Genomic DNA, 24970 nt, shown 5'->3' on the forward strand with positions numbered 1-24970 from the left:
AAACACTTTTTAAAACTTTAGCCTCCAAACAACACTTTTGAAAAATCACTGGCAAAGAATAAAAAAAAAAAATCTAACTCAAAATAATCCTCATTAAGACAATTTGGCACTATAAAACCCACATTTCTCTACCACGATCTTTGTTCAACTAGCGGGAACTTTCGATAAAAACATTTATGTCTTACGGTTTAATTATTTGCTTTTTATGGCTCGGATTTGCGGTACGTTAGAGGTAAAATTACGCCCTAGGGCATTAAGGTGTCATAGCAACCTCACAACAAACAGCGACTGGCTACGAATCGATTTGTTCTTTTTGCCCGCTACATTCAAATTGCATTTAAACTTAATTATCACCAATCAGCCAAATTCAAAAGGTGTGGTTCGCTGCGTTGCATAGCTAGCCATGCTCCACTGTGCGCGCGTGTTTTTTTGAAGTTAGTGATTAAATTAGAAATTAGTAATTAAAATGATTAAATCTTTAAACTAACACAAAACGACATGTGAAGTAATTTTTATAAAGTCTTTATGTAGATTCAAAAACAGAAATTTGTATTTTTGGAGAAATTATTTATTTTTGAAAAATCTAAATTTATTGGTAAGACATAAAACGTTGTATGTACCACGAGCATAACTTGATGTTTATGTATTCACATTATGCCCATAATACATAAATAACTATTTTGCCACTTTCTTAATAGCGCTTTTATTTCCAAGTTGTCGATGGCCTGGACTGAAGTTGACATTGGATCGGATCCAAATGCAGTGGCCCCCTGTCTTTTCTGCATCAAACTTTAATTATTTTTTTCGGAAACGGTGACGTTTTGGAACGCGAGATTTTGCTTCTATGGCAAACTGCGTGGTCTTATATTGGGGTTAAAATCTTTGCATTTTATTCGGATACACCTGTATTTCTTATCAGTATCACTCAGGCTTTCCTCACTTTTTGCGGCGGGATTTAAAGTCGATAGATAGTTTAAAGCAAGAGATAGAAGTGTTAAATTTTTCAAATTAACAAAAGCGTCGTTGTTTGAGCTTCCAAATGACATCTCCATTAAAGTACAATTCTTTTATTTTTAATCTGCTGTAGTTCATGATAAACATTTCTGTAATACTTCGGAGTTTTCCGAAAAAACAATGTTTCTCAAATGTCAGAACTCCTCAATCTAATAAAATAAAAGTGCTGAATTCACGAGGGAAATTTAAAATTTTGCAATATAGTTCTGGGATGTTTTGATTTTCGATTTTTATAGTATCGACGGAATTAGTTGATGGAATATACATATTAATAACTGATAAAGAGTAAACTTCTTTAGGGTATTATTATTATTATTAAAGGTGATTAATTGCGAAGGAAACCTATATCGCAAATTTGTCTAATTTTTTACCGCGAGTTTGATTGATCAAATTGTTTTTTACATTTATACACTGTATCAGCTGAAACTATGTTATCAGAAATTCCATTCCATAAAGAGAAGGTTCTGTTAGTGAAAAAATTTTGACGTAAGGAAGAATTAAATTTTTCTTTGTGCAATTTAAATGAATGTCCACGCAATCTAGTGTATAAAGCAAATTCAAGAAATTCATTAGATTTGACTGGACATAAATCGTGCGTAATTCTAAGCATTTGAATGAGGTCAACTCTATCCAATCTTGGTAATTTAAATGTCTTGTTTGCTTCGGCCATCGTGTAACTTCATGTTGGACGCGCTCTAATAATTTCTTATCTTTAACCAGATGTGGACGCCAAACCGAAATCGCAAACTCCAAATGTGGACAAATATATGTTTTGTATAGCGCAGAAACCAGCTGAGTGGATGGATTTGTGAAGACATGTTTAAGCATAAACAATATTCTCCTGGCTCTGCCTACAGCGGTCAAACATTGGTTGCTCCAACTCAATGTGTCTGTGATAATTATACCTAGGTCTTTTTGACATGCCTTGACTTCCAATGGTGTTTTGTTAATTATATATTTTATTTTAGGGTTACGGTTGCCACAATGTAGAACACAGCATTTTGACAAATTTAATGGGATTTTCCAAATTTGACACCAGTTTTCAATAAGAGACAATTTATTTTGCAATTTAACTTTCAGTGGATTTGCAAATAACTTAATGTCATCTGCATAAGCCGAATAACATTCATCAAGCTCAATGAAGAAGTCTCTAGTGTAAAATATAAACAAAATCGGTCCTAAAACGGAACCCTGCGGAACACCACTCAAGACAGATTTGTAAGTAGAAAAACTTTTTCTAACTTTAACACAGAATTTTCGATTTGTTAAAAAGGCTTCAATCCATCTTAGCAAGTAACCCTCGACACCATAGCTATACATTTTTTTGTATTCATAATTTGTGCGGCACCTTGTCGAAAACTTTGCTAAAATCTAGGTAAATTATGTCAATTAATTGACCACTATCAATTATTTTGGACCAAATGTTTGTAGAAACCAATAAATTTGTCACAACTGATCTGCCTGGTAAAAATCCATGTTGATGTTTTGATATTAAATTGTTCTTTTCCATGTGCATAAGTAATTTCTTAACTATTATTTTTTCCATAACCTTACAGCTTACTAAAGTAAGACTTACAGGTCTGTAATTATTTGAATCCAGCTTATCTCCTGATTTGTACAACGGAGTAACTGTCGCTTGAAGCCATTGATCGGGCAAAATACCTTCGACCATTGATGATGTCATTATAACAGACAGTGGCTTAGACAACGATGAAGCGCAGTGTTTCAAGAGTTTTGCTGAAATATTTTGATCTGGATCGGGCGCAGTGTCTTCAGAAAGTTCGTTTAGACATGGCTTTACAACTTCTGCCGTAAAATCAACTTGTAACAAATATGTAGCTTTCCATAAAGGTAAGGAATTAATGTGATTATTAAAGGTTTGTGAGTTATATGTTTTAGCAAATGTTTCGACCAAAATGTCAGTTAATGAAAACTGAGTCCATTGATTTTGAACTGAGAGGCCGTTTAAGACGTTCCAATCATAATTCTGAATTTCTTTGTTGACTTTATCATAATTGATTGTTGTATAGTTAAATTCTTTAAATTTACTAGCCGAGTAAAGAAGCATTTGAACGTCAAACTTGATGACTGAGTGATCTGATATTCCTACAGGATTTAAAATTTCAATTGAATTAAGCAAGTTCGAGTCAGTTGTTAGCACCAAGTCTAATAACGATGATCGTTCACCAGCTCTATGTCTTGTAGAATCAAAGATTAGTTGAGTTAGCTTATTTTCAACAACAAAATCAAGAAATATTTGTCCACTTTTTGAGAATGCATTTGAAACATTTTTTGACCAATTTATGTTTGAATAATTAAAATCTCCAACAATAATTACGTTAGAATATTTTTCTAAAGCAGATTTTAATTCGGCAATAAAATGTTCGTCATTAATATCATTATTTAACTGCGTATTGACAGGTGGACGGTAGATACAACCAAAAACAAAGCTAAAATTGGTATTTTCAAACTTGATCCACAAGGAGTCGTATGGTTTAGTTGAAATATCGAGTTTGGACATAACAAAGTGTTCATCAAAAAGAGTTTTTCTTAAATAAATACTGACGCCACCGCCTCTGTGTCATTCACGATCGTCTCGAAATAATAAATAACCATCGATATTAATTAACGAGTCTGAAATATTATTTGTTAACCAAGATTCGGATAATGCGATAATTCCAGGTAATGTATTGTTTATTTTTAAAACCAAATCATTAAACTTTGAACATAGCGAACAGATGTTTGTGTAAAAATCCGAAATATTGTAATTAACAACAGTTAGTTTTTTGATTTATCAACAATTTGTGGCACGTGATTTATATATTTTATAGTTATGTTGTTTTCGCCTTGATTAATGCGATGAGCAAGTTCTTCACGAAGTTGATAAAGATGTTGTAATTGACGTGGAGTTTTGTCATCTCGGATTGCAACTTTAGAAAGTCTTGAATTTTTAAGAGGAGCTGATTGTTTCTTGAGACATCGACGGGCATGTATGCCTCTGAATGTATGCAGATTTGAATATTTAATTTTGTAGCGTAAAACTGTTGATTTGTAGAAAGGTTACTACAAAATGATACAAAAATAAGACAAGAAAAGATAGAGCGTTAGTTTATGCTGTTGGTGCGAAATTTTGCGACTGTATTACTAAACGTGTAATTCGATTTTTTACGCTTAAATGCTGAATTTACGAAACCAACCCTCATTACAGGGTTGTACTCATTTTCTTTCCTTGAAAGGGTACTTCTAGCTACCAACACAATGCTACTTGACTCACCCCTTTCCGGAACACCCTTATTTAGTCAGGTCCGGGCTTAGCTCAACTGGGAAGTCACGGAATTTTCGCAACAAAACATATTGGCACCTGCCTTATCGGCCTTAATAATTTATAATGGATTAACTTACCGGGGGAGTTTCGCCCCCTGCCCCATCGCTGGATAGCGGCTCGGATTACTGGCACTGACCCCATTTTCTGCAACGGTAGGACACCCATGTCCTTACTCCGACCCTGGAGAGTTACTCGAACGGCTGGTCGGCACCCACGTCTTGGCAGCATCTCGGCATCTTCTTCTTTCTTCGAGTACGGTGAAATCTACCATCACCGTACCCACCCGCGTACTGGAAATTGTGCCCGTCCAGACGCTAGTTGGAAATTGTACCCATCCAAGCAATAATACCCGCGTTCTGGAAATTATCCCCATCCAGAACGCAACTTGGAAATTATCCCCATCCAAGTCACCATACCAGCGTCCTAGAAATTGTACCCATCTAGAACGCTACTTGGAAATTGTGCCCATCCAAGTCAATACACCAACGCTCTGGAAATTGTGCCCATCCAGAGCGCCACTTGGAAATTGTACCCATCCAAGTTATTACACCAGCGTTCTGGAAATTGTGCCCATCCAGAACGCTACCTGGAAATCACGCCCATCCAGGCAAACACACCGGTGTTCTGGAAATTGTTCCCATCCAGAACACCTTCACGCACGACACTCATTCTACCCTTCACTTTCACCGCCCAATCCTTACTGACTTAAGCCACACATTCTGGCGTCGTCTCTCCCTACTGAGGGTGCGCATAAGTTACTGAGCCAATCCAAGGGCTCTTAATTACAACATTAATGACTCCCAGTTACGTCATCATCATTATTACAAATACCACATTTTTATCGTCTTACAAACGTTTAAATTATTATTATCACAGTTTATGGCTGTTTAATTTGTTTCTCGAGTTTATTTTGTTAAGAAATCATCCACATCTACTGGTCTTTTGCCAGTTTTCTTTTTCTGTCTGCATTAAACGAAAATTTACTTATGACTATTACAAAGCGCTTAACAATTTGCTAATTCTATACAGGGTCCGCCAACACTTGTGTCCACCCCCAAAATTGTCATTAATTTTAAATTTTAAAGATAAAATTTTGAAAATTTGCATACGCTCACAGTTGACAAAGCTCTAAAAGCTGACGCAAAAATTTGTTTTTTAGCACCGATAGTTTTGGCGTCGCGACGCCTTAAAAATGTAATTTTTAGTTAATTGTGAGGGTTTGTGACATCAACCTCTAATTTAATTTTTTTCAATATAAATGTGTTAAAAATATCTCAGTTGTTATTTTAGATTTAATGCAAATTGCCTTCAAAATTTGAGAAAAAAATGCTGTTTTATCAAGTTAGTTTCCAATTTCATTACGTCAAAATTGGGAACTACGTTTACACCCATCTGTCAAGATCTTGTGTCACTAATGACATTTACCCTTTGGCTCGTTTTAGATTGTAACAAAAGTCTTACTTGGTGAAATTGTCGCTTTGTCGATGTTAATTAACGATTTCTGGTGTCCATAAAGTGCAACATGCCCGTGTTAATCAAAATTAATCTTTATAAGAGTGAATGAAGTGACTTGTGAAATTTTGGTGTAAACGTAGTTTGCCGCTGCGTTGTCATAATTTTAACTAACTTGATAAAACAACGTTTTTTTCGCAAATTTTAAACACAATTTGCATTAGATTTAAGATAAAAACTCAGATATTTGTATCACAGTTATGTTGAAAAAAAATTGAATTCGCGAATATTTCTGCAAAAACCCAAAAATCGCTAAAAATTATACTTCTTAGGCGTCGCGACGCCAACCAAACTGTGATAAAAAACAAATTTTTGCGTCAGTTTCTAGAGCTTTGTCAACTAAACTAAACTTCAGTTTAATCATAGCTCTGATGATGATAGCATTGCTATTGAAACGCGCGTCAGCATTTTTTGTCAAATTTGGTGTTTGGGGAATAAATTGTACTTTTGATAATACACCAAGAGTTGATCCAATAAATTTTCTTTGTACAAGTCAAATCCTTGACATTTTGTATTGATTTCATATTATTCAACTCGTTTTGATGACATTTTTTATTAAAAAATAGGTGCAAATGCAAAAAATAATATAAAGGACTTGTTTTATAATGGCATTGGTGCACTCGTCCCATACAAAACTCGCATACAGCTCGTTTTGTACACCGGGAACTCGTTCACCAAATTGGCCATTATAAAACACGTTCTTTAATATACTATTTTAGCACTCGATCTTTCCAGAACTTGTGTTTTAATACGCGCTTTATAATATTATGCTATTGTTCGTGTTAGTTCTGATAGATTTTTCACAATAAATTTTTACAATAATATATAAAAATACAGCCAAACCATATACAAACATACAATATTTATCGAAGAATTGTCGTAACTCTGAACTCGATTTCCTGCACAAAAAATTGGAGAAGACATATTGCCTTCGGTTATATTATATTTGGGACACTTTCCCGTTTGCAATATAACTCCATTTTGTTTCACCCATTCCATGATAAAATAAAAACTCTCGAATTCTAAATATTCGCATTCGATATTGAGAAATGCTATAGAACATCCTTTGGAACAAAACTTTTCGGAGATATTTTTTAATTGATTGCCTTGTAAATCAACGTAGAGAAAGCTCTGATTATCAAACATTCCTTCTGGTAATTCTTCAATGTTGTTGTTAGTTATGCGCAAATTAAACGGTTTTTTTGCTTGAGAACCGTCAAAAACATTACTTTTAAACCATGAAATGTTATTACAAGATAAATCTACCGTTGCTATCAAACTGACAAAAAACATAAAATTCTTTTCTAGTAGAAAAGTTATGTTGTTTGATTTTAACTCAATGGAACTAAGAGAATTGTTATTGATAAAAGCACCTGGATTAAGAACACTTAAACGATTATCATTTAAACAAATTCGTCCCAACTCTGTTAAATTATCAAAAGCTCCGTCTTCCAGGACTGTAATTAAATTGTGGTCCAGATTTATTTCGGTTAACATCAAGTTTTCGAAAGTACCACTTTTAATAATCTGCAATTTGTTATGTATGATTCCCAAAGTGTATTCGACTGATTGAAATTGTTCTGAAACACAGTCTTCCAATTGTTGTATTTCACAATTATCGAAATAAATACGAAACATATGCTGCTTTCGATTAATTACATTGCAGCATAAGGTTGATAGTTTTTGATTGGTGATGTTGAACTCGGGAGATTTAATTGAAGTGCTAAGTGGTGTTGACGAACGAATTCTTTTCTTTACATTTTTTGATGAGACAGTGTATTTAATTGTAGAACTTTTATCGCAAAAGTTTGCTTCAAATAAATTGAAACAGTTTATTATTAGTAAAAGTTTGAGGAGCATTTTATTGTGTGTAAAGTTGCGAGAGCACACTCGTTCTGACTTCAGTATTCTATAAACTGTGTTAAAGTGGTGTAAGTTATATCACTTATTTCACAATCTATTTTTTGTTGGAACGTGCTAAAAGTTGACATTTTGATGGTAGTCTAGGCAACTAAATTGATCTATAATATATGTCAAGCGGGTCGGGCCGTAAAATTAAAATAAAACAAAAAACAACTCAAACTCAAAAGCAGCGTTTCTTACGCGGTGGGGAAAAGTCCGAAGCGGACGTAACGATCAAGCGACTTTCAGGTCTGAAAAAACGGATTTAGTGACATTTTACCTCTAAAGCTAAAAGTCTCATTTGTAGTTGTTTAAAAAATACTAAAAATCGTTCAAAATGACAACTTTTAACATACAAAAATTACTCTAATGAGTAATGTAATGTTATGAGTAATGTAATCTATTCATAAAAACTTTGTAGCAATTTCGAAAATTACTGTTTATTACACCTATTAGGTAACTCGCGACTACATAAAGACAAAGTTCTCGTCGTTACACAACTTGACATTTAACGAATGAAATTATGTAGTAACTAGCTAAACAAAACCAAAAACTTTTTTGATGTCTTTTTTTATTTTTCATGTAAGAAAACTACGATAATTCTTAATTATCTTCGAATTTTCATTCCCACATAGATCCATCATTGTACAAATTTTATTTTTTTCAAGAATTGCCATTGGAAAACAACCAATGTAGTGTAACAACATGTTTTATATCTCTGACTTGTTCCCTCAAAAAATTTCAATCAATCACATTACAGAATTTGGCAAAAATAATCTACAAAGAATATCATATTCGAGTATTTGCACAAGTGCTTTGAGTGAATTTTTTGACGTTTCATTTTAAATTAGCATTTGAACAATAATAGCTATAATTAATTACCTTTAAATAGGTGGAAAGTTATTCTAAATTCTTTGTGCAACTTTTCTTGCAGTAGTTTGGCGATTCTGTTGGCAATTCATTCAAAATGAGTATTTTTTTGGGTTTATTTTTTTTCTTGCAATTTCTACCATCAAAATTGCGTAAAATTTTCTTTTGAAAATATTAAATATTTCATCACTTTTTTCGACACTGGCGAGGATTTTTCAAAAACGGAGGATTTTGAACTTTTTTTTAGCAGTTTTATGTTTACAGAAAATATTTGAAGTGTGCTTACTTTTATTTATAGATGCTAAGACAATGTGATTTAAAAATATTGTTTTTCTATTTCGCGTTCATAATCAAGATATTTCGATACGCGTTTGAGCGTATTTCGGTATCGAAATGGACCAATCCCGTGCCAATATTTCCAGGAACATATATTTTTCTTATGTTTGCAGCAGACAAACCGTCAACCTGGCGTCAACGTTGACAATCTAGATTTTGGTTTTGATAAATCATGATAATTCGATTAATACACGATTATTTCTTGTTGTACTTGGCTTAATCATTCATGGGAGAAAAACTCTTTGGATGCAAGAGAATCATCATGATCACGATCAACATCGTTGCTCTCTTGGCTCCTTTGCGCTCCGATAACCTCAAAACGTCACACCTGTCAAACTGACTGAAATTGGATTTGGCTACTTCGATTTTTTTTCCTGAACATTTTGCAGATGCCAATTATCCTAAAATTCCCTAGATTTCGAAATCAAGTTTTTTTATTTAAAGTAAGGCGAAATAGAAAAAATAGCGTATGATACTTGTTCATAATGCATTTTGCCGCACTTACTACTTTATGACACTCCTCGCTGCGCTCGTCGTGCCTTAAAAACGTGCGTGCGGCAAAATGTTCATTATGAAACACGTTTCATAATATACTATTATAGAACAATGAAGAAAATGCTTAACTTTAGGTCAAAATTTTTTTACAAATGATGTATGAGTATTAATGAATGTGATGTATAATATCGTAGTTAATACATTCAACACTATTTGCAATAGTCGATCCAAATACTGACTGGTATTGGTAGATCAATTTTATTTGTTTAAAACTAGTTTTTTCTTAGCCCTTTTCCGCGCTAAACTTGACTCAGTACAGAAACCACAGAATATATCGTTCTCGTAATCTAAAAAAAATTCTTAGTTTAATTTTCTTGGTACAAGTACTCACCGAAAAACCCAAATTATAATTTAATGTCAGAGTTTTGCAAAACGTTAGCTGCAAGGTTTTCTGAGCATTTACCAAAAATATTAAATAAATCTTTTTTGTTTCTGCACTCCAATTGTACCAATTTGTAGTTAGCAGAACGGAATTCAACTCGTTGGACTACAAAAAGTCCTAAAAAAAGAAGGGAATGGAACCAAAATCTTACCACATTTTCCACCATTTGTCCAGACAAAATAATGTGAATGAATGTCAATAAAGCTGCCAAAGACAAGGAATAGAGTCTAGCGCGTTGTCCTTGCGAAGAAACCTGGGATTTAAAAAAAATGTTTTTACGAATTTTAAATTGTTTATAGACTAAGTATATAGGGTGAACCTGAATAAAGTGTAATGCTTTTAACCCCAATATCAGACAACGCTGTTTGACATACGAAATCATTATACGAACCAGTCGAAATAAAGATTGGCTTTTTTGAGGGTCCCATTTATTTCAAACAAATTAATTTTTTGCTATACTCAATTTTTAAAATGTGTATTGTGGTTAAAATCTTTGCATTTTATTGGGGTTCACCCTGTATATTGGTTTAAACAATAAACCGGGACTTACAGTGTAGACCAAAATTAAAATACTAATGCCTAAAATGGCACCGGTGACGCTGTAGAGAACGATTAGAGGAGTATTTTTTCGAAGGACATCTGTTATAAAATGTAGATCAATGTGTCTCTGAATCGCAATTTTCAATTTTTGCTGAACAGTTTCTTGATACTCTTTGTCATAAAACAACATTTCGTTATCAGAAAAACCATCTTCAATCTCTTTCAAAAAATCAATCAGTAAATAGATCTCAAATCGTAAACGCCCCAAGACGTAGTAACTCATGCAGAATACCGCAGTTGTCATGAAAGATGTCAAAATATGTTCTAATCTGAAACACCACGATAAAACTTTCTTCCATTTTGGAAAAAACTTTTCAATGACAGCAAAAGTAAACCAAAAGTCGGCCTCATGGTTCACTGGATGCATGAATGCAACGCCACAAAAAACACATATTGCTATAATTATCACAGTGTAAGTGTTAAAATATAGAGCTTCCAGTCGAATTCTCTTTTTTGTTGAAAAACTGGCCATGTTTATATCCCAAAACTCAAACTTGGTAATTGTGTCTTGAAACAGTTTTGACAACAGTGGGATGGTAGAAATGGTAGCGAGGATCTAGAAAAATGTTAAAAAAAGTTGTTTGAGTTGGCACTTACAAAAATATAGCATCCGAAACTTGGAAAGTACTTGCTAAAGTACGATAATTCTGACTTTTGCAAAAATAGAAAAGTTTGAAACAGCATTAGCAGAGTGACGGTGATAGTGATGATTCTTGTTAACCTATTTATGTAGACATTTTGGAAAAGGTCGATGTAGAACAAGCGCAGGACCCAAAGATGATCATCTTAAAAAAAAGTAGTCAAGTTTGGGCTATTTCTGTGTTTTTGTACCTTGTTTGGAGAAGTATACGACTTTTGGAGCTCTAGAAGCGGACATTTTCTGAGACGAAATCGCATGGATAATAAAAAATGCTGACTAACGATCAGCCCGCGATTGTGTCGTGTAAATAAAATAGGTTTAATGGGACATTACATTAACGACAATTCGATTGAGTCGTCATCACATTGATGAATAATTGATTAATTATCAAAAATACGTTTTAAGTCTATTTGGTTTGGCATTGATTGTTAAGAGAAAACGCGGAAACAATTTGAAGTTAGCACTAGGATTGGAAGAAAAATGCTCTCAAAGCATTTTTTGATTGATTAATACAGTCCGTTTGCAATATTGAAATAAAATGTGCTTAATCCGCAAAATCTCAAGTTACTTAATAGGCATATTTACAATATGCAACAAATAACAAAACAATCATTTTTTGAATATTGATCTAAACAACAATAAGATAGTTTTAAAATTATTGGATGCATACATACAGAGTGTCCGGAAAGTGGCGTACTACCTTAAAAGGGGGTAATTAGGTGGTCACCCAGAGTACCAAAAAATTTTAAAAAATTCCTGACTCTGTTTTCGCAGGAGGACCAACAGAAAATTAGAAAAATTGCAACACTGCTGAACTCTTCTCCCAATAATTTAAATTTCCAGTATTCAAAGCCACAGTAACATTGCTAGTTTTGCACTTATTTTAGTTAGGATACTGGCTTGATTTGCTTCAGATATTGGTATTATAGAGGTTGCTTTCATTAACGTAAATCTATTGAATATTATGAATTGATGGTAACTATGTTATTTTGAATTATTTGTTTCATTATTAATATGATGTACTTAACATGTGACCATACAAAACGTATTAGATACATCTTAATATTCATGTTTTAATAAATTATTTAAGTAATAGTTTAAATATGCTACTACCAATATCGATATTGTTTTATGGAATATTTTAACACTTGGCTGGAAGCAAAAGTTTTTCTCAATCTTACTTGCTTTCTGAAGGGTTAAATGAAATGCAAACAAAAAAGGTTTGGTCTCTGTATTCAGATGTGAAACACGTATTAAATGCAACACTTTGCGGTTGCAAAATCGTATTATTACAATACTAAAACCAAGTATCTACAAGTATGAGAATCAGGCAGAGAGGCCGCATTTGTTGTCAAGTTTTCGTTCCCAGTGAGTGGTTTTCGAAATGACTGTATGTGATTATACCAATCGACACGATTTTTGTATTTGGTTTCTAATGTCAAACTTTGGTTGCTTCTAAGTTACTAATAAAAGAAAAAAATATTTTTGATCAAAGTTTGCTTTTGTAGGAATCAGGTCAATTTTTCAAAATTAAAAAAGGATTAATTTTCCATGATTTTATTATAAAATACAATCAAAATTTTTTGCTGAACATCGGAGTCTTTTTAATTTAAGAATACTGATTAGTAATAGCATACAAATGCTAAATAATAAAAAATCAAGTTTAAAAATGTATATTCTTAGTGATTTCTTTATACTTGTATGGATTTTTTTGTATTAACCCCAAATGTATTATCCCATAAAACGTATATTGTTAATTTTAAAAAATATGAGAATTAAGATCAATTGGGGTTCAACATAATAAATTTTTCCGTATAATAATAACAGTTATTGAGCATTCAAGTTACAAAATTATTAATACGTTTTAAAGCTTTTTTGCAGTTGACGCATGCAAAGTGAGGTACCTATTTTTTATCTTGATTTTGGATTCACAGATTTCAACAGATTTTATAAGCTTCACAAAGTTTAAAATTTGTTGCCAAAAAATGTTTGCTTCTTACTTTAATAAAATCACTGCGAAAAAAGCTCAATATTTCGTTAACACTGTTTTGACACCAATTTTTAACTGAGTAATACCCAAGAACGGATGTTACAGCTGTGATAGCCAAGTAAACACTCACTACTGTGCTCTATACGAGTAATATGCAATTTAATACCGTTTTGATCAATGTGCTACCACTTGCTGCTCGTAAAATCAATTAAAGTCTTTAAAACTTACTTATTGACGTAAAACACACACAAGCAAACTTTAGAAGCTAAGAATGTATATTTTAGTGTTTTTTGATACCTAGCATCAGAATTTATACATTAAAACAGAAGGACACAAAAACTTTTTTTTGTCGACCTGTTTTATTTATTATGGGTATTATTGATTTAAGAATAAAGTTGCTAAAGTGAAAAGTATAGCAAAATTTAATTTAATTTTTATGCTGGTTTAAGTTGCTTAACAAAAATTTGTGATATCTCTGACATGCATTTTTATAACATTCTTTGATTAGTTCAGTTTTTCCTAGTGCTAAAATAGTAGATTTTGTTATACGGTGGAAAAGTGGTACTTTTTGTCGAGCAAGACGAAGCGTAGCCAGACAGCAAAGTCACTTTTTGGCCAAATAACAAATACTACTTTTTCTCCAAACATTAGATTCAGTTCCACGACCGACAATGAATGAACGCAAATTGAACTATAAACATGGATGGCTATGCATGTAGTTGTCAATGATGACATTTACTGTAAAAAATATTGGTTTCAAAGAGTTTTAAAGTTAAGATCGTGCCAGTGCCATACAGCTTGGCACACGGAATTTTAAACGATTATTATCTGACATTAAAAAAAAGTAATTGTAGCAACAAAGCAAGGTTTAAACCACAATTTGTTCAATGTAAAATGAGAAAAATTTGGCACCTAGCTCGTCTTATCACTCATGTCACTTTGATTAATATGCCAAAAATTAAGAGTTTAGTTATGAGTGAGTAAAGACTGTTTTAGAGGGTACGAAATTTCAATGATAAGTTGTTTAAAATTCCTATACAAAATGTAAGTCTCAAATAGTATCTGTCACAAAACTTACTTTTTCTACCTAGGCAGCAAAAATGTTTTTATGTCAACGAGCGCTTTTTATTACTTATAACAAAAATGCCAACTTTACTATCTAAAAACGAGAAAAAATAATGAAATAGAGACTTAGAAAGTTAATTTCAAGGGTGTCATTGGCACTTTCATGTTTTAACTTCGTCATTGAAAATAAATATTTTTTTTTAATAATTAAAATTGTGGTTTCTTTTGTAACTGCAAAAAATGTGAGCAACCCTTTAATTTTTACCCTGGCGTAAAAAACTCAAAAATGCAGACAGTATCTATGATTGCAGGTTACTCCAGGTTTGTAGCAATAAGTTTGACTTTGTCAAATAAATTTGGATTGCACCTGCAACCGATGGAAGAGGCCGAAATGCAAGCATTTGACAGCCTCAGTGATGAATTCATACTATTCGTATTTCTATCAGCCTAGAAGGGCTGATTGGACCTTTCAACGTTTTTACCGATGCGTTTTGTTAGACCTCTTAATCGAAATCCCTTATGATAATTTTTCAAAGCAAATTGTAGAACCTAGAGATGCACTTTCTTATTTGTTTCTTTAGCATTTAAAAATTCCGGAATTTTTTATAAATATGCATTTTTTTTCTGGAGTTTTGTTATATATATATATATAGGTATCGTATTGTATGTTGAGGTATATTATATATTTAATCTTGGAAAAAGTGATCAAAATCGGGACTAATTAATTGAAGTAACATGAAAGCACAAAATTGCCTAATTTATATTTTTTAAATTAAAAAAAATAGTTGGAAAACAAATATGCGCTTTTTGTTCAAACGCTTACGGCTTATGGTTGATTATGTTCTAAAATATAACGCTTTTTTATCACTGTTAGGTTGGCGTCGCGACGCCCAAGAAGTGAAATTTAGAGTTTTAGTGGAAACACTCGCAAATTTTTTTTAACCAAACTGTGATAAAAAAGTTTTTGTTTTTATTTTAAATTTTATGCAAATTGTGGTTTAAATTTGAGATAAAACGTCAGTTTTCAATATCATGACGAAACACTTGCAAACTACATTTATTTCAAATTTCACAAATCATTTCATTTATTTGTCTAAAGGCATTTGATATCGTAGAGCTTTTGTTACAATCTAAAAAGAACTAAAGGATCGTTTATATGTATTAAAAAAATTAATTAGCGTTTGGTTCCACTATGCCTCAAAATTGGGTAAAATTTACAGATTACAATTTTAAAGCGTTGCGACGACAAAATTATTGGTGATAAAAAACAAATTTTTGCCTCCTATATAACAAATGCATAGAAACGTGAAATAGGTAGTTGTCCCTAGTACAGAAATGCTTATTAATATAGGATTTTTTTAATTTTTTTTCTGTGGTCTATGGCTTAGTCTAATAATGCAATGCAAAGATGAAAATACAGTTCTATTACTGTCAACTCAGATGACATATACCTTGTAAATTTTATGGCCTAGTTATGAGAAAATCGAGCAGTACTGATCTTTGCGGTTGGGAACCATAAAAATAGGCGCACGCCGTGAACGGTTGGTACTTAAGCAGGGTCGTATTTAAGATAAAATTGAATCGAATATAATAAACAAACATATTGTAATGATCTGCAACCCAATTCCGCCAAAATTCAAAAGAACCGCCAAACTCGCGAACCGCGGAATTTAAAATAAATAAAATGGCCGAAAATCGTGATCGTCTGAAACGGCTAGGACCTACGTTGTGTTGTGAAGGCGGATGTTCGTTGGATACAAAGCAGTGCATCGTCTTTTGGGAAGAGCGTACCAATACAAAGAAATAAAAATACACCAGACCAAATGTGGTTTAACTTGTTTTATTCAGACTTTAAAAGTTTGAATGGTTTTGATTTAAATTTTACAGCTAATTTTTCAAGAATTACAAGGATTTGAACAGACGAACTGATCATGTTACAAAATTCTTAATAATCTTTAATGTCAAAAGAAGTCACTTTACAAAGAAACGTTTCGGTACAAAAATGCAATAAACAAATTAACGAAAAGTGAATTACATCAAAAGAACTACAAAAATCTCCCATTCCCTCTGTTGTGAGTGTGATCAAACTACAAAAATTATTGAAAACAAAATAACAATGAAAAACAACACACAATTTACCAAGTAAACATATATAAACAATTTATCAATAAACATCAATAATAAAATGATAATTATTTTCAAAGGCGACACACAGAAACAGGACGAGATTATGTTTTCGGAAGACCCGAAGACAATCTTTCCTATTCCGCAAGCATAGTACAGGCGGTGTCTTATCGAGAGTACTAACAAATTATGGCCAGATTAAGAGTAACCAACATCTCACCCGCGGAAGACCCGCTAGTTAGGTGAACCCTGACTACCCCGCGAGTCCCACGTAACAAGCTTCCAGCACTGGAGGGTTTTCGAAAGTCAAAAATCAAAGTTTAATTTTGAATTGATCACACTCAAAAAAAAGGAACATGCTAACATTAACGCGAGAGGCTGTTTGTTATGTTGAGTCTTTTGTGACGAAGAAAATCTAGAAAGGAGAATTGGGTTCGGACAAGTACAGAGCAGCTAAGAAAACAAGGGACATACATAAAATACATAAACATATAAATTTTCAGTTTCAGTTTCAATAAAATACAATGGAAGAGAAAGTCGTGGACTTTAGGAAAAATGTACTCGTTTTTGCTCACGAATGACACAGAGCGATTCAAAAAGACATTCCCTGTCAATTTGATGTATTTCACAATTTCTTTAAAATCCTATTCTATTTTTAATCCTTTGAACTCAACAGTAAAAATTCCTTGAACAGAATCGAATAAAATTCAAGTTCCCAAAAGTATCGGGTTTCCACGAATCTAAACTACTTCTGCACGTGTCTTATCGGACGGTGGGCGAACACTGATTGAATCCAGACGCTTACGTCAGCGGAAAAACGCGTTACTTTAGAATTGTACAGAAAATAACTACTTTACATGAATCCGGAGTGACTTCCTTATTAAAACAACAAATGACAAAAATTATTACATACCAAAAGGTGACAACACACAAGCGCCTCGACAAGAAGCCCTAAAAGAGTCACTACACTCCCGTCAAAGTCAATGGGTTTTAAAAAAAAAGAAAATTATTTACAAGATTTTGACAAACTACCAATGAACAAAACACAAAATGAAAAATTAAAACAAAATAGGAATTAAAATTAACACTTGGAAAAATTTGGCGAAACGCACTCGATAACACAGCACCTTGGTAGTTCCGAAGTCGTACCAAGAATGATTGCCTCCGGCGTCTCCCGCCTCCTCCGCTGTGGCGGCGGTGAACTACCAAGTCCACCAACTTCTTAACGCAAAAATGTCTGCGGTCGTTGTGGCGCGAAAAGTTTGAAATTTGAATTTGAAGTGGGACACTACAATATATTTACATATACACACTTGACCATTTTGAAATTTAAATCAAACTGTCATCTGATTTGGAACTGTCGTTATTTAAACTTATAACAAGTTAATTGGGAGAAGTTTATCGAAATGTTGCACGAAATGCGTCCGGGCCTGTTCTACCTTCAATCAACCCTCTACCTAGAAATTTGTCGGCTTCAGTTTACAAGACAAGACCCAGTTTTATTTCTATGGGTGGTTTGACTTAAGCCATAAAATGTTTACTAGGTGTATGTCAACTGTGCTTGCTATATTTTCCTATTGTTATTTCTAAGAAAGAGCTAGTATTTCACAAACATCTGGACCTATTGGTTTCGTCAAACTACCTGACCCTACCATAAATTTTATATTTGCGGACAAGTCCTAATTTCTGTGGTTTGCCGGCAATTGCTGGTGGTAAATTATAAAATTTCAGCGTAGATTTAAACTCTAAATCGTTTTTCTACAATTACTTCCTTATTTATAAGAATATTTTGTTAAAATTTGGACGATTGTATTCAGAACAATTTATTCTACAATTAATTCGATTACAATTTCATTTCAACAACCTAAGCCGAAGTTACAGTTTTCACCCCAAATTGGTGCAATGTTAGAGAACTCATATCAACAAATCCAATGGAAAATCTGTGCACAATTGTAAGGACACCATATATTCAAAATTTCAATTCTCTATGTCAAATGGTTTTCGAGTTATGATAGGAAAATTTTACATTGCATTGCCCATAAGGATTTTAGGTAGCAACCCTTCTTATTCTTGTTGCCACAAGTGCAAGTATTGATCTTGGGCATATCTAATTTTGGTTTTTAATGCCCTCTGTTCTACGTAATTTTTATCGTCTTTGTTTGTTCGTTTCTAACTTAGAAATCGTACGTAGCTTTTCTTCAATTCATCTCTTGTACCATTTCATCAAACAACTCGGTAGTATATAACAACTGCAGTTTCCTTGAGATCGTTAGTGTCTTTAATTGTTTGCATAGTTATAAACACCTTTGGATGACAGCTCTATTTTGACAGAGCGGAGCAATGACATGTTATCTAACATTAATTTTAATTGCATTTTTGTAGTTATTGTATTCAGAAAATTTCACTTGTTATTAAACATTTAATGCTAAAAAGTTTCAAAACTTCTCTTTGCTTCAACATTAATAAGTTGTGGCGCCTGCAAATCCAGTCTTTTTTTCTGAGTTTAGTCGCCAGCCACAATTGTCTTGTTTTAAATTAAGTAATCGTCATTATACAGCGTGTCCCAGAACTCGTGACCCAGAAAAAACAGACACATGCAGACAGCCGTACGAAATCAAAATTTGAAAACCAAAAATTTTTAGGGCAAAAGATAATCGTGTTAAGACGAAAATACGGGAGCCAATTACGATCGCTAAACCGACGATGGCCAGAGGTATTGCGAGGGGTTTTTTCACAACCAACGTTAGTCTGGTTGGTGTTGAGCGTGTATTGGTTCAGTTCTTCTTTTTAACTCTTTGCTATTCTTTCTTTTTGCGATCTGTTCTTTTGTCCATCTTGTGCATTATGGTCAACGGTTGATTTTTTGAATGATTTTCTATCTGTTTACTTACCGTTTGCTTCGTTTACTCTTTACAATTACTTTCATTCTTTGTGTTGATCCGGATAGCCCCAAATTTTCACCTGTTAAGGGGTCACCTTCTTGATGACGAAATGTGATCTAAAACCGAAGAAGCGATAGCAGCCATTCTGGTTCGGGGCTGTATAAAGTGACAGTTTTTGATTGTGTTTACGCGATTTCCTGAAACACGTTTCTGATTTTTTGTTATTTTTAATTATATATTTTTGATTAAAAATTGTTTTGGCGATAAGAATTAACTGTTTTTCTGTATGGAAATTTTGAGAAACTGTTTTTTTAACTTTTCATATAGCTTTAATTTTTATGGAATATTCCGACATAATGTCCAATCTATTATTGGGTCAAATATTAAAATGACGAAAATTACAATACCAAATTATCAGATTTTTTTCTCGCTCATTTTCTGTGTTGTCAACCATGGTTACAAATGCAAATTAATTTTTTGACGTTTAAAAATGAGTCGTTTTCTAATCATTCTGCTGACAAAATTATTATTATTATTACTACTGTATGCTTGGAATAGTCGTGCAAAATACAATTCGTAGAACGAATATTCTGTGATAATTTAGACTTTTATTAACTCAATTTATGTTGCTCTTAGAAAATACCACCCGTTTAGCCAATAAATCGTATAAATTATCACGAATATTTATCTACTCATGGTATTACTATTGATAATATCATCGCTTATAATGTTTGTATAGGTCAAATGATAATCAAATTATGTTATGTATGTCGCTTGAAAATAGCATTAACAAAAGAGGGCTTAAGACGGAGCCTTGTGTGTCACCACTTTGTTGACTGACCCAAAATAACACTAATTTAAAATTTAAAAACACGGTCTGATGGAAAATTATTTACCCACTTAAAAAGTAAACCCAGTTGACATACACCTAGTTAATTTTATGGCCACATTACGAGAGGACTGGGCAGTCTAATCCTTGCGGTTGGGAACCATAAAAATAGACGCACGCCTATTCAACCATCGGTTAATCTTCTACCTAGACATTTGTCGGCTGCAGTTTACAACACCCAGTTTTATTTCTAAGGGTGGTTTGACTTAAGCCATAAAATGTTTACTAGGTATATGTCAATTGGGTTTACTATACTTCATATGCGCTAAGTTTATGATTTAGCAACGGATGCGACACTCTGTCAAAGGCTTTACTGAAATCCAAATACAACTCGTCAACATTATAGCCAGCATCAAGAGCTTTTGCGTAGTCTTCCATGAAACAAAGAAGATTAAAGGCCACTGATCTCTTGGAAAATTAATTATGTATGCTGTTCTGTTGAAATTATATTGTTAGCAATGTCATGATTTATTAAAGCGTATCGCATTATGGTTTCTATAATTTTGACCACAACTGATGTTTTACTAATGGCGCGGTAATTAGCTCTATTAAATGTATCCTCACGTCTATAAATTGGTTTAAATTTCCAGTCAGTCAGTCAGGAGTTCGGAGGATTAAAAAGACTATTACATGGGCATGAAGCACTCATTTTAAGTGGGTACCAAAATATTTCGTTAGGATCTGGAAACACATTATTGTCTATAGACAGAAGATTAGAGCTAACAATTTTAGCAGAAAAATATGTAATAAATTTTGACATTTTTTGTCGGCAGATTATGCACATGTCAGTACAGTATATAATATTATATTATCATAGTCGTGTGACATTTATCTTGGTACAGAGGAAGCATTTTTTTTCCTTTATATCAATTACATATTGTAGTTTGACAATGTATTTGTACAAAAAAAGAGAAAAAAAAGTGTAAGATGAATTTTTTGTTGTGCTACAAATCAGTGATAAAAGATTAAGTTTTGTACTCAAAATAAAACCAGTCTCGCTGCCTGGAATTTGTTTAAAAGTAACATTTACGAATTTCGGAAAATAACTTTGGGTTTTAAAATATTTTGCAATTTAATGTTCCTAGTGTTGAGGTAGGTATTTCGTTGTAAAACTTATTTAATTGTTTTTTTAAAACAGTATTGCACTATTCCATCTTAAAAAACAAGGATTTATGCAGTATAACCTAGAAAAATTGAAGTATTTTTTTTAAATACCTCTGAATCTGATGGTTCAAAACGAATTGCTTTTATATAAAAAACACCACAAATACGTTCACAGAAGAAATTCTACAATTGACAATTTTTTGTCCAACATGTACAACAAAACTCTACCAGGAAAATGCAATTTCAAGTATTTAATGTAACGCGATAACGCCGGAAACCCTTCGTTTTCTCCCCATATATGCAATCACCTGGCGGTAGACAGCGTTGAAGTCAAAGGTGCGACATCCGGTTCTGTGTTATTTTTAATTTTTTTTTAATTATGTACTTTTTAATTTAATTGTTGTCTAATATTTGTGTATGCCGACGATCTCAAAGTGGTAAACTCTATGTTCTCTAAAGAAGATTATATGCGATTGTAGTCAGATTTAAATATCTTATTAAGACGTTTCAGAAAAAGTTAACAAAAAACTTTATAACACCTTAAATGGCATTTAAATTTAAAAAGTGTTTAAAATTAAAGATGTTGAATGTGCAACTATTATTATTTTGTTCTCTATACAGACTGGCCTAGAACTCGCGCCCCAGAGGCAACAATTATAAACCAAAATGTTTAAATAAAAACAAAATTTTTTAGATTAAAAATAGGAGTAATCAAGTTAAGACAAAAAACGGTAGCCAATCCCAAAGCTGAATAGAATAGGAAAATCGGTAACTATGAACACATCTATTATCTATTGGTCAGATCAACAATACACCGTCGTTGCCTTGGAAATTGGGATGGCCTTTTACTTCACGTCTAGAAAAAGCTTTCGAGATTGCTTGTTAAATTTTATTTTTTTTCGAATACTATTAAACTTAATCAATTTTTATTTAAAAATTTACTGTCTGTATTGCTGTCGGCACTCTTCCTTGCTCTCTGGGGCGCGAGTTCTAAGACACACATTATACATTATTAACTAGGTGGCCCTCGGAATTCTGTAGATTTCTTTTTTCGTGAACCTCGCTTTTCCGTGGCGTTGGATTTTAATTTGAGATTGTTTATTTGATATACTATGAAACAAAGATGGCCTCGGAAAAATTAGGTTTACTAAAAAACCGAGTTCTAAAGAATTCCGATGGCCACCTAGTTATAATGCATTCACGATCTTTTTAGACCAGAGTAGGCCATGTTTTTTTTTCTTTTTGTTGGCTACAATGACTGACAGAGGTAATTTTTTTACTGTCACATCTGACATGTGTCTTTCATGCATGCAAGTTTGCCACTTTTCTGATACCGGAAAAATCATGTGTTTCCTTTTAATCGTGGAAGTAACAGTTTAAAGCCATTATCTTCAAAATATTGCAATAAAATGATTAAAGTGATATCGTTTTCGAACAAAATTTGCCTTTAAAAAGTGCTTCTTGCAGTTTTGAAAAGATCGGCCTGATTTAAGACTGGAACAAGTAATCTGAGGTGTTACAAATATATTCTTTGTAAGGTACAAAGTCCCGTAGACGTTTGTTTTCAAAATATTTTTAGGTGCGGCGTGCAACCGTTTCCAAAGTTCTGGACACCAAAGATGAAAACTTTTGGCTGACAAGCGACAACAATTAGAATTTTATGCCGAGAGAACAACGCTTTTAAAAATTATTAAGTCTAGGAGTTACAAACACAGAGAAGTGAACGATCACAAGACTTTATGCAAACAAAAACAAATCAAATTCTAAATTGCTGCACTTTTTAGTTAACGAAATTCGCCAAAGTTTCCTTTTAGTGTGAGATTCCATAACATAAAACCCTGGGTCAAATGCTAATTCGATCAAATAAACTTTTTTAAGGTTTTATGACTAGAATCAAGACCTGGCAGAAGTGCTTTTTGAGAGTGGTAAACTTTTCGCCAGTGGAATGTACCAGCAGTAATGTCTTCCATTATGATTAATATTGCATTTGTTTAAAAATAATTTCAATATAGATAAAAATTCAATAAAATTATTAAGTTCTGAATGTTCGGTTCAAACTGGCAACAGAGGAAAGGTTCCAGGCACAATTCATAACCAAAAAAAGGTGACAACTCCAATCGACAGATCGAATGTCAATTATTTTCAGGAAACTTTAGTTCACAAGGGTTGACTACCAACCAAGTTACTAGATTTCCATGGCTTGCCGCGGTCTAAAAAGATCGTGAATACATTATAAAAGCATTTTGTCATTTAACATTTAACAAAGAAAGTGTTAAGATAACTTCATATTTTGTGGTTTTCGTTTTTTGAAACTCTGATAGAAATAATTACGCATGGCAAAATGTAGATTTTCCTGAAAATTTTAGAATTAAAAAATGAATAAAAGGTTTTAAGGTTCTAAAACCAACGCGCTACGCTATTAAAAATTTAACAGTACTACGCAGAAAATTCATAAATCAGACAAGCTTCGTCTTTCGTGGTTTCTGAGTCTATTGCAAATTCTATTACTCATACAATAAAAGAAGATAAAATATAAGACACACGGTGTAGTCTCCCATTTGGGCACCACGTCATAGCAAGAAAAAAATATACAACAGAATCTCGCAAATTTATATAAATTGGCGAGTTTCTATGAATACAGGCGATTTCTGAGTTGGTGTCCTCTAGCCATAAAATGAGGCTGTTGTAAATCAGTAATAATCATCTCCTAATTACCCAATTTATGATTTTCTTTTGTGAATGTGATGCGGTACGACTCTCGATCTTTGTTCAAAACATCTGATGACAGGGGTGGAAAAGGATAACAACAAACCATCGACAATAGAGCAGCAGTTACAAAACTGGTCCAAAAAAGATTATAAAGAATAACAGAGTTCGCTCTCTTACTAAATTTCTATTTAATCAAAGAAATAAAAAAAAATATAAATAAATAGAATATTGACGTAGCCATGATGTTAACGGAGATGATTGAAGTTACAAAATTTGTCCAATCTTTTACGGTCGCTTTTGCGTTTGAGGAGCTCTGGTATCTGTCATGGGTCCCAACCATTTTATGACTTAACAGAAATCGCCTGTAAATTTGTTAAGGGTCTACGCTACGCATATACCCGTATATGGCTTACGATTTTTCGTTTTTGAAGAGCATTTTGGACTTTGAAAAATCGCTCGACCTCTGTATGTATGCGTCTCAGGTAAAGCTATGGAGGTGACATCTTCGAATTTTGAAAAAGTGAAAAATTTGACTTTAATTAATTAAAAACTGAAATTCCCATTTTTCGTTTTTAAGGAATATGAAGCAACCTAGGAAGTTAAAAAAAATACCAACATGTGGAGAATTAAAACCTCTATGGAGGTGACATTTTTGTTTTTGTCATTATGCTATAATTTTGAAGTTATTAATAAAAAAACAAATCAAAAATAGGCAACCAACAGTACAACTAACGCAAATCATCTTATGCAAATCTCATGATTTACGACCGCTCACTAGGGGGTCACTGACGTTCCGCCCAATTGTAATAAACTGCTATCGGGTAAAAGCAGGTAAAGACCCAACTGGTCGCTCTCGGCAACAAATATCGAAGGTACTTGTAGCTAGTGTATTGACAAGTAATATTTTATTATCTCTGATACAGGGTCCGGCAACATTTGTGGTCACCCCCAAAATTGTCTTATAGAGGTAAAATTTTAAAAATTTACATACGCTAATGGATAATCGAAGAAGCTCTAGAAGATGACGCAAAAACTTGTTCTTTACCACCGATAGTTTTGGCGTCGCGACGC

At 33.0% G+C, this 24970-nt stretch overlaps 2 protein-coding genes across 2 annotated transcripts; both read right to left on the minus strand.

The window, feature by feature from the left end:
- Positions 1 to 1440: 1440 nt before the first annotated feature.
- LOC148176853 (uncharacterized) lies at positions 1441 to 2334 on the minus strand. Its single transcript, XM_088033204.1, has 2 exons — positions 2257 to 2334; positions 1441 to 2205 (listed from the first exon to the last, which is right to left on the minus strand). Exons 1-2 carry the CDS (start codon positions 2332 to 2334, stop codon positions 1441 to 1443), a joined length of 843 nt encoding a protein of 280 aa, XP_087889330.1.
- A 10-nt stretch (positions 2335 to 2344) lies between these two features.
- LOC148176854 (uncharacterized) lies at positions 2345 to 4779 on the minus strand. Its single transcript, XM_088033205.1, has 7 exons — positions 4756 to 4779; positions 4671 to 4695; positions 4513 to 4603; positions 4082 to 4150; positions 3814 to 4012; positions 3645 to 3733; positions 2345 to 3590 (listed from the first exon to the last, which is right to left on the minus strand). The coding sequence occupies exons 1-7, from the start codon at positions 4777 to 4779 to the stop codon at positions 2345 to 2347; spliced, it is 1743 nt and encodes a 580-aa protein (XP_087889331.1).
- Positions 4780 to 24970: the final 20191 nt, after the last annotated feature.

Source organism: Gnatocerus cornutus, chromosome 3, assembly GCF_029298725.1.
Source record: "Gnatocerus cornutus isolate USDA-ARS CGAHR chromosome 3, icGnaCorn1.1, whole genome shotgun sequence".
NCBI classification, from domain to species: domain Eukaryota; kingdom Metazoa; phylum Arthropoda; class Insecta; order Coleoptera; family Tenebrionidae; genus Gnatocerus; species Gnatocerus cornutus.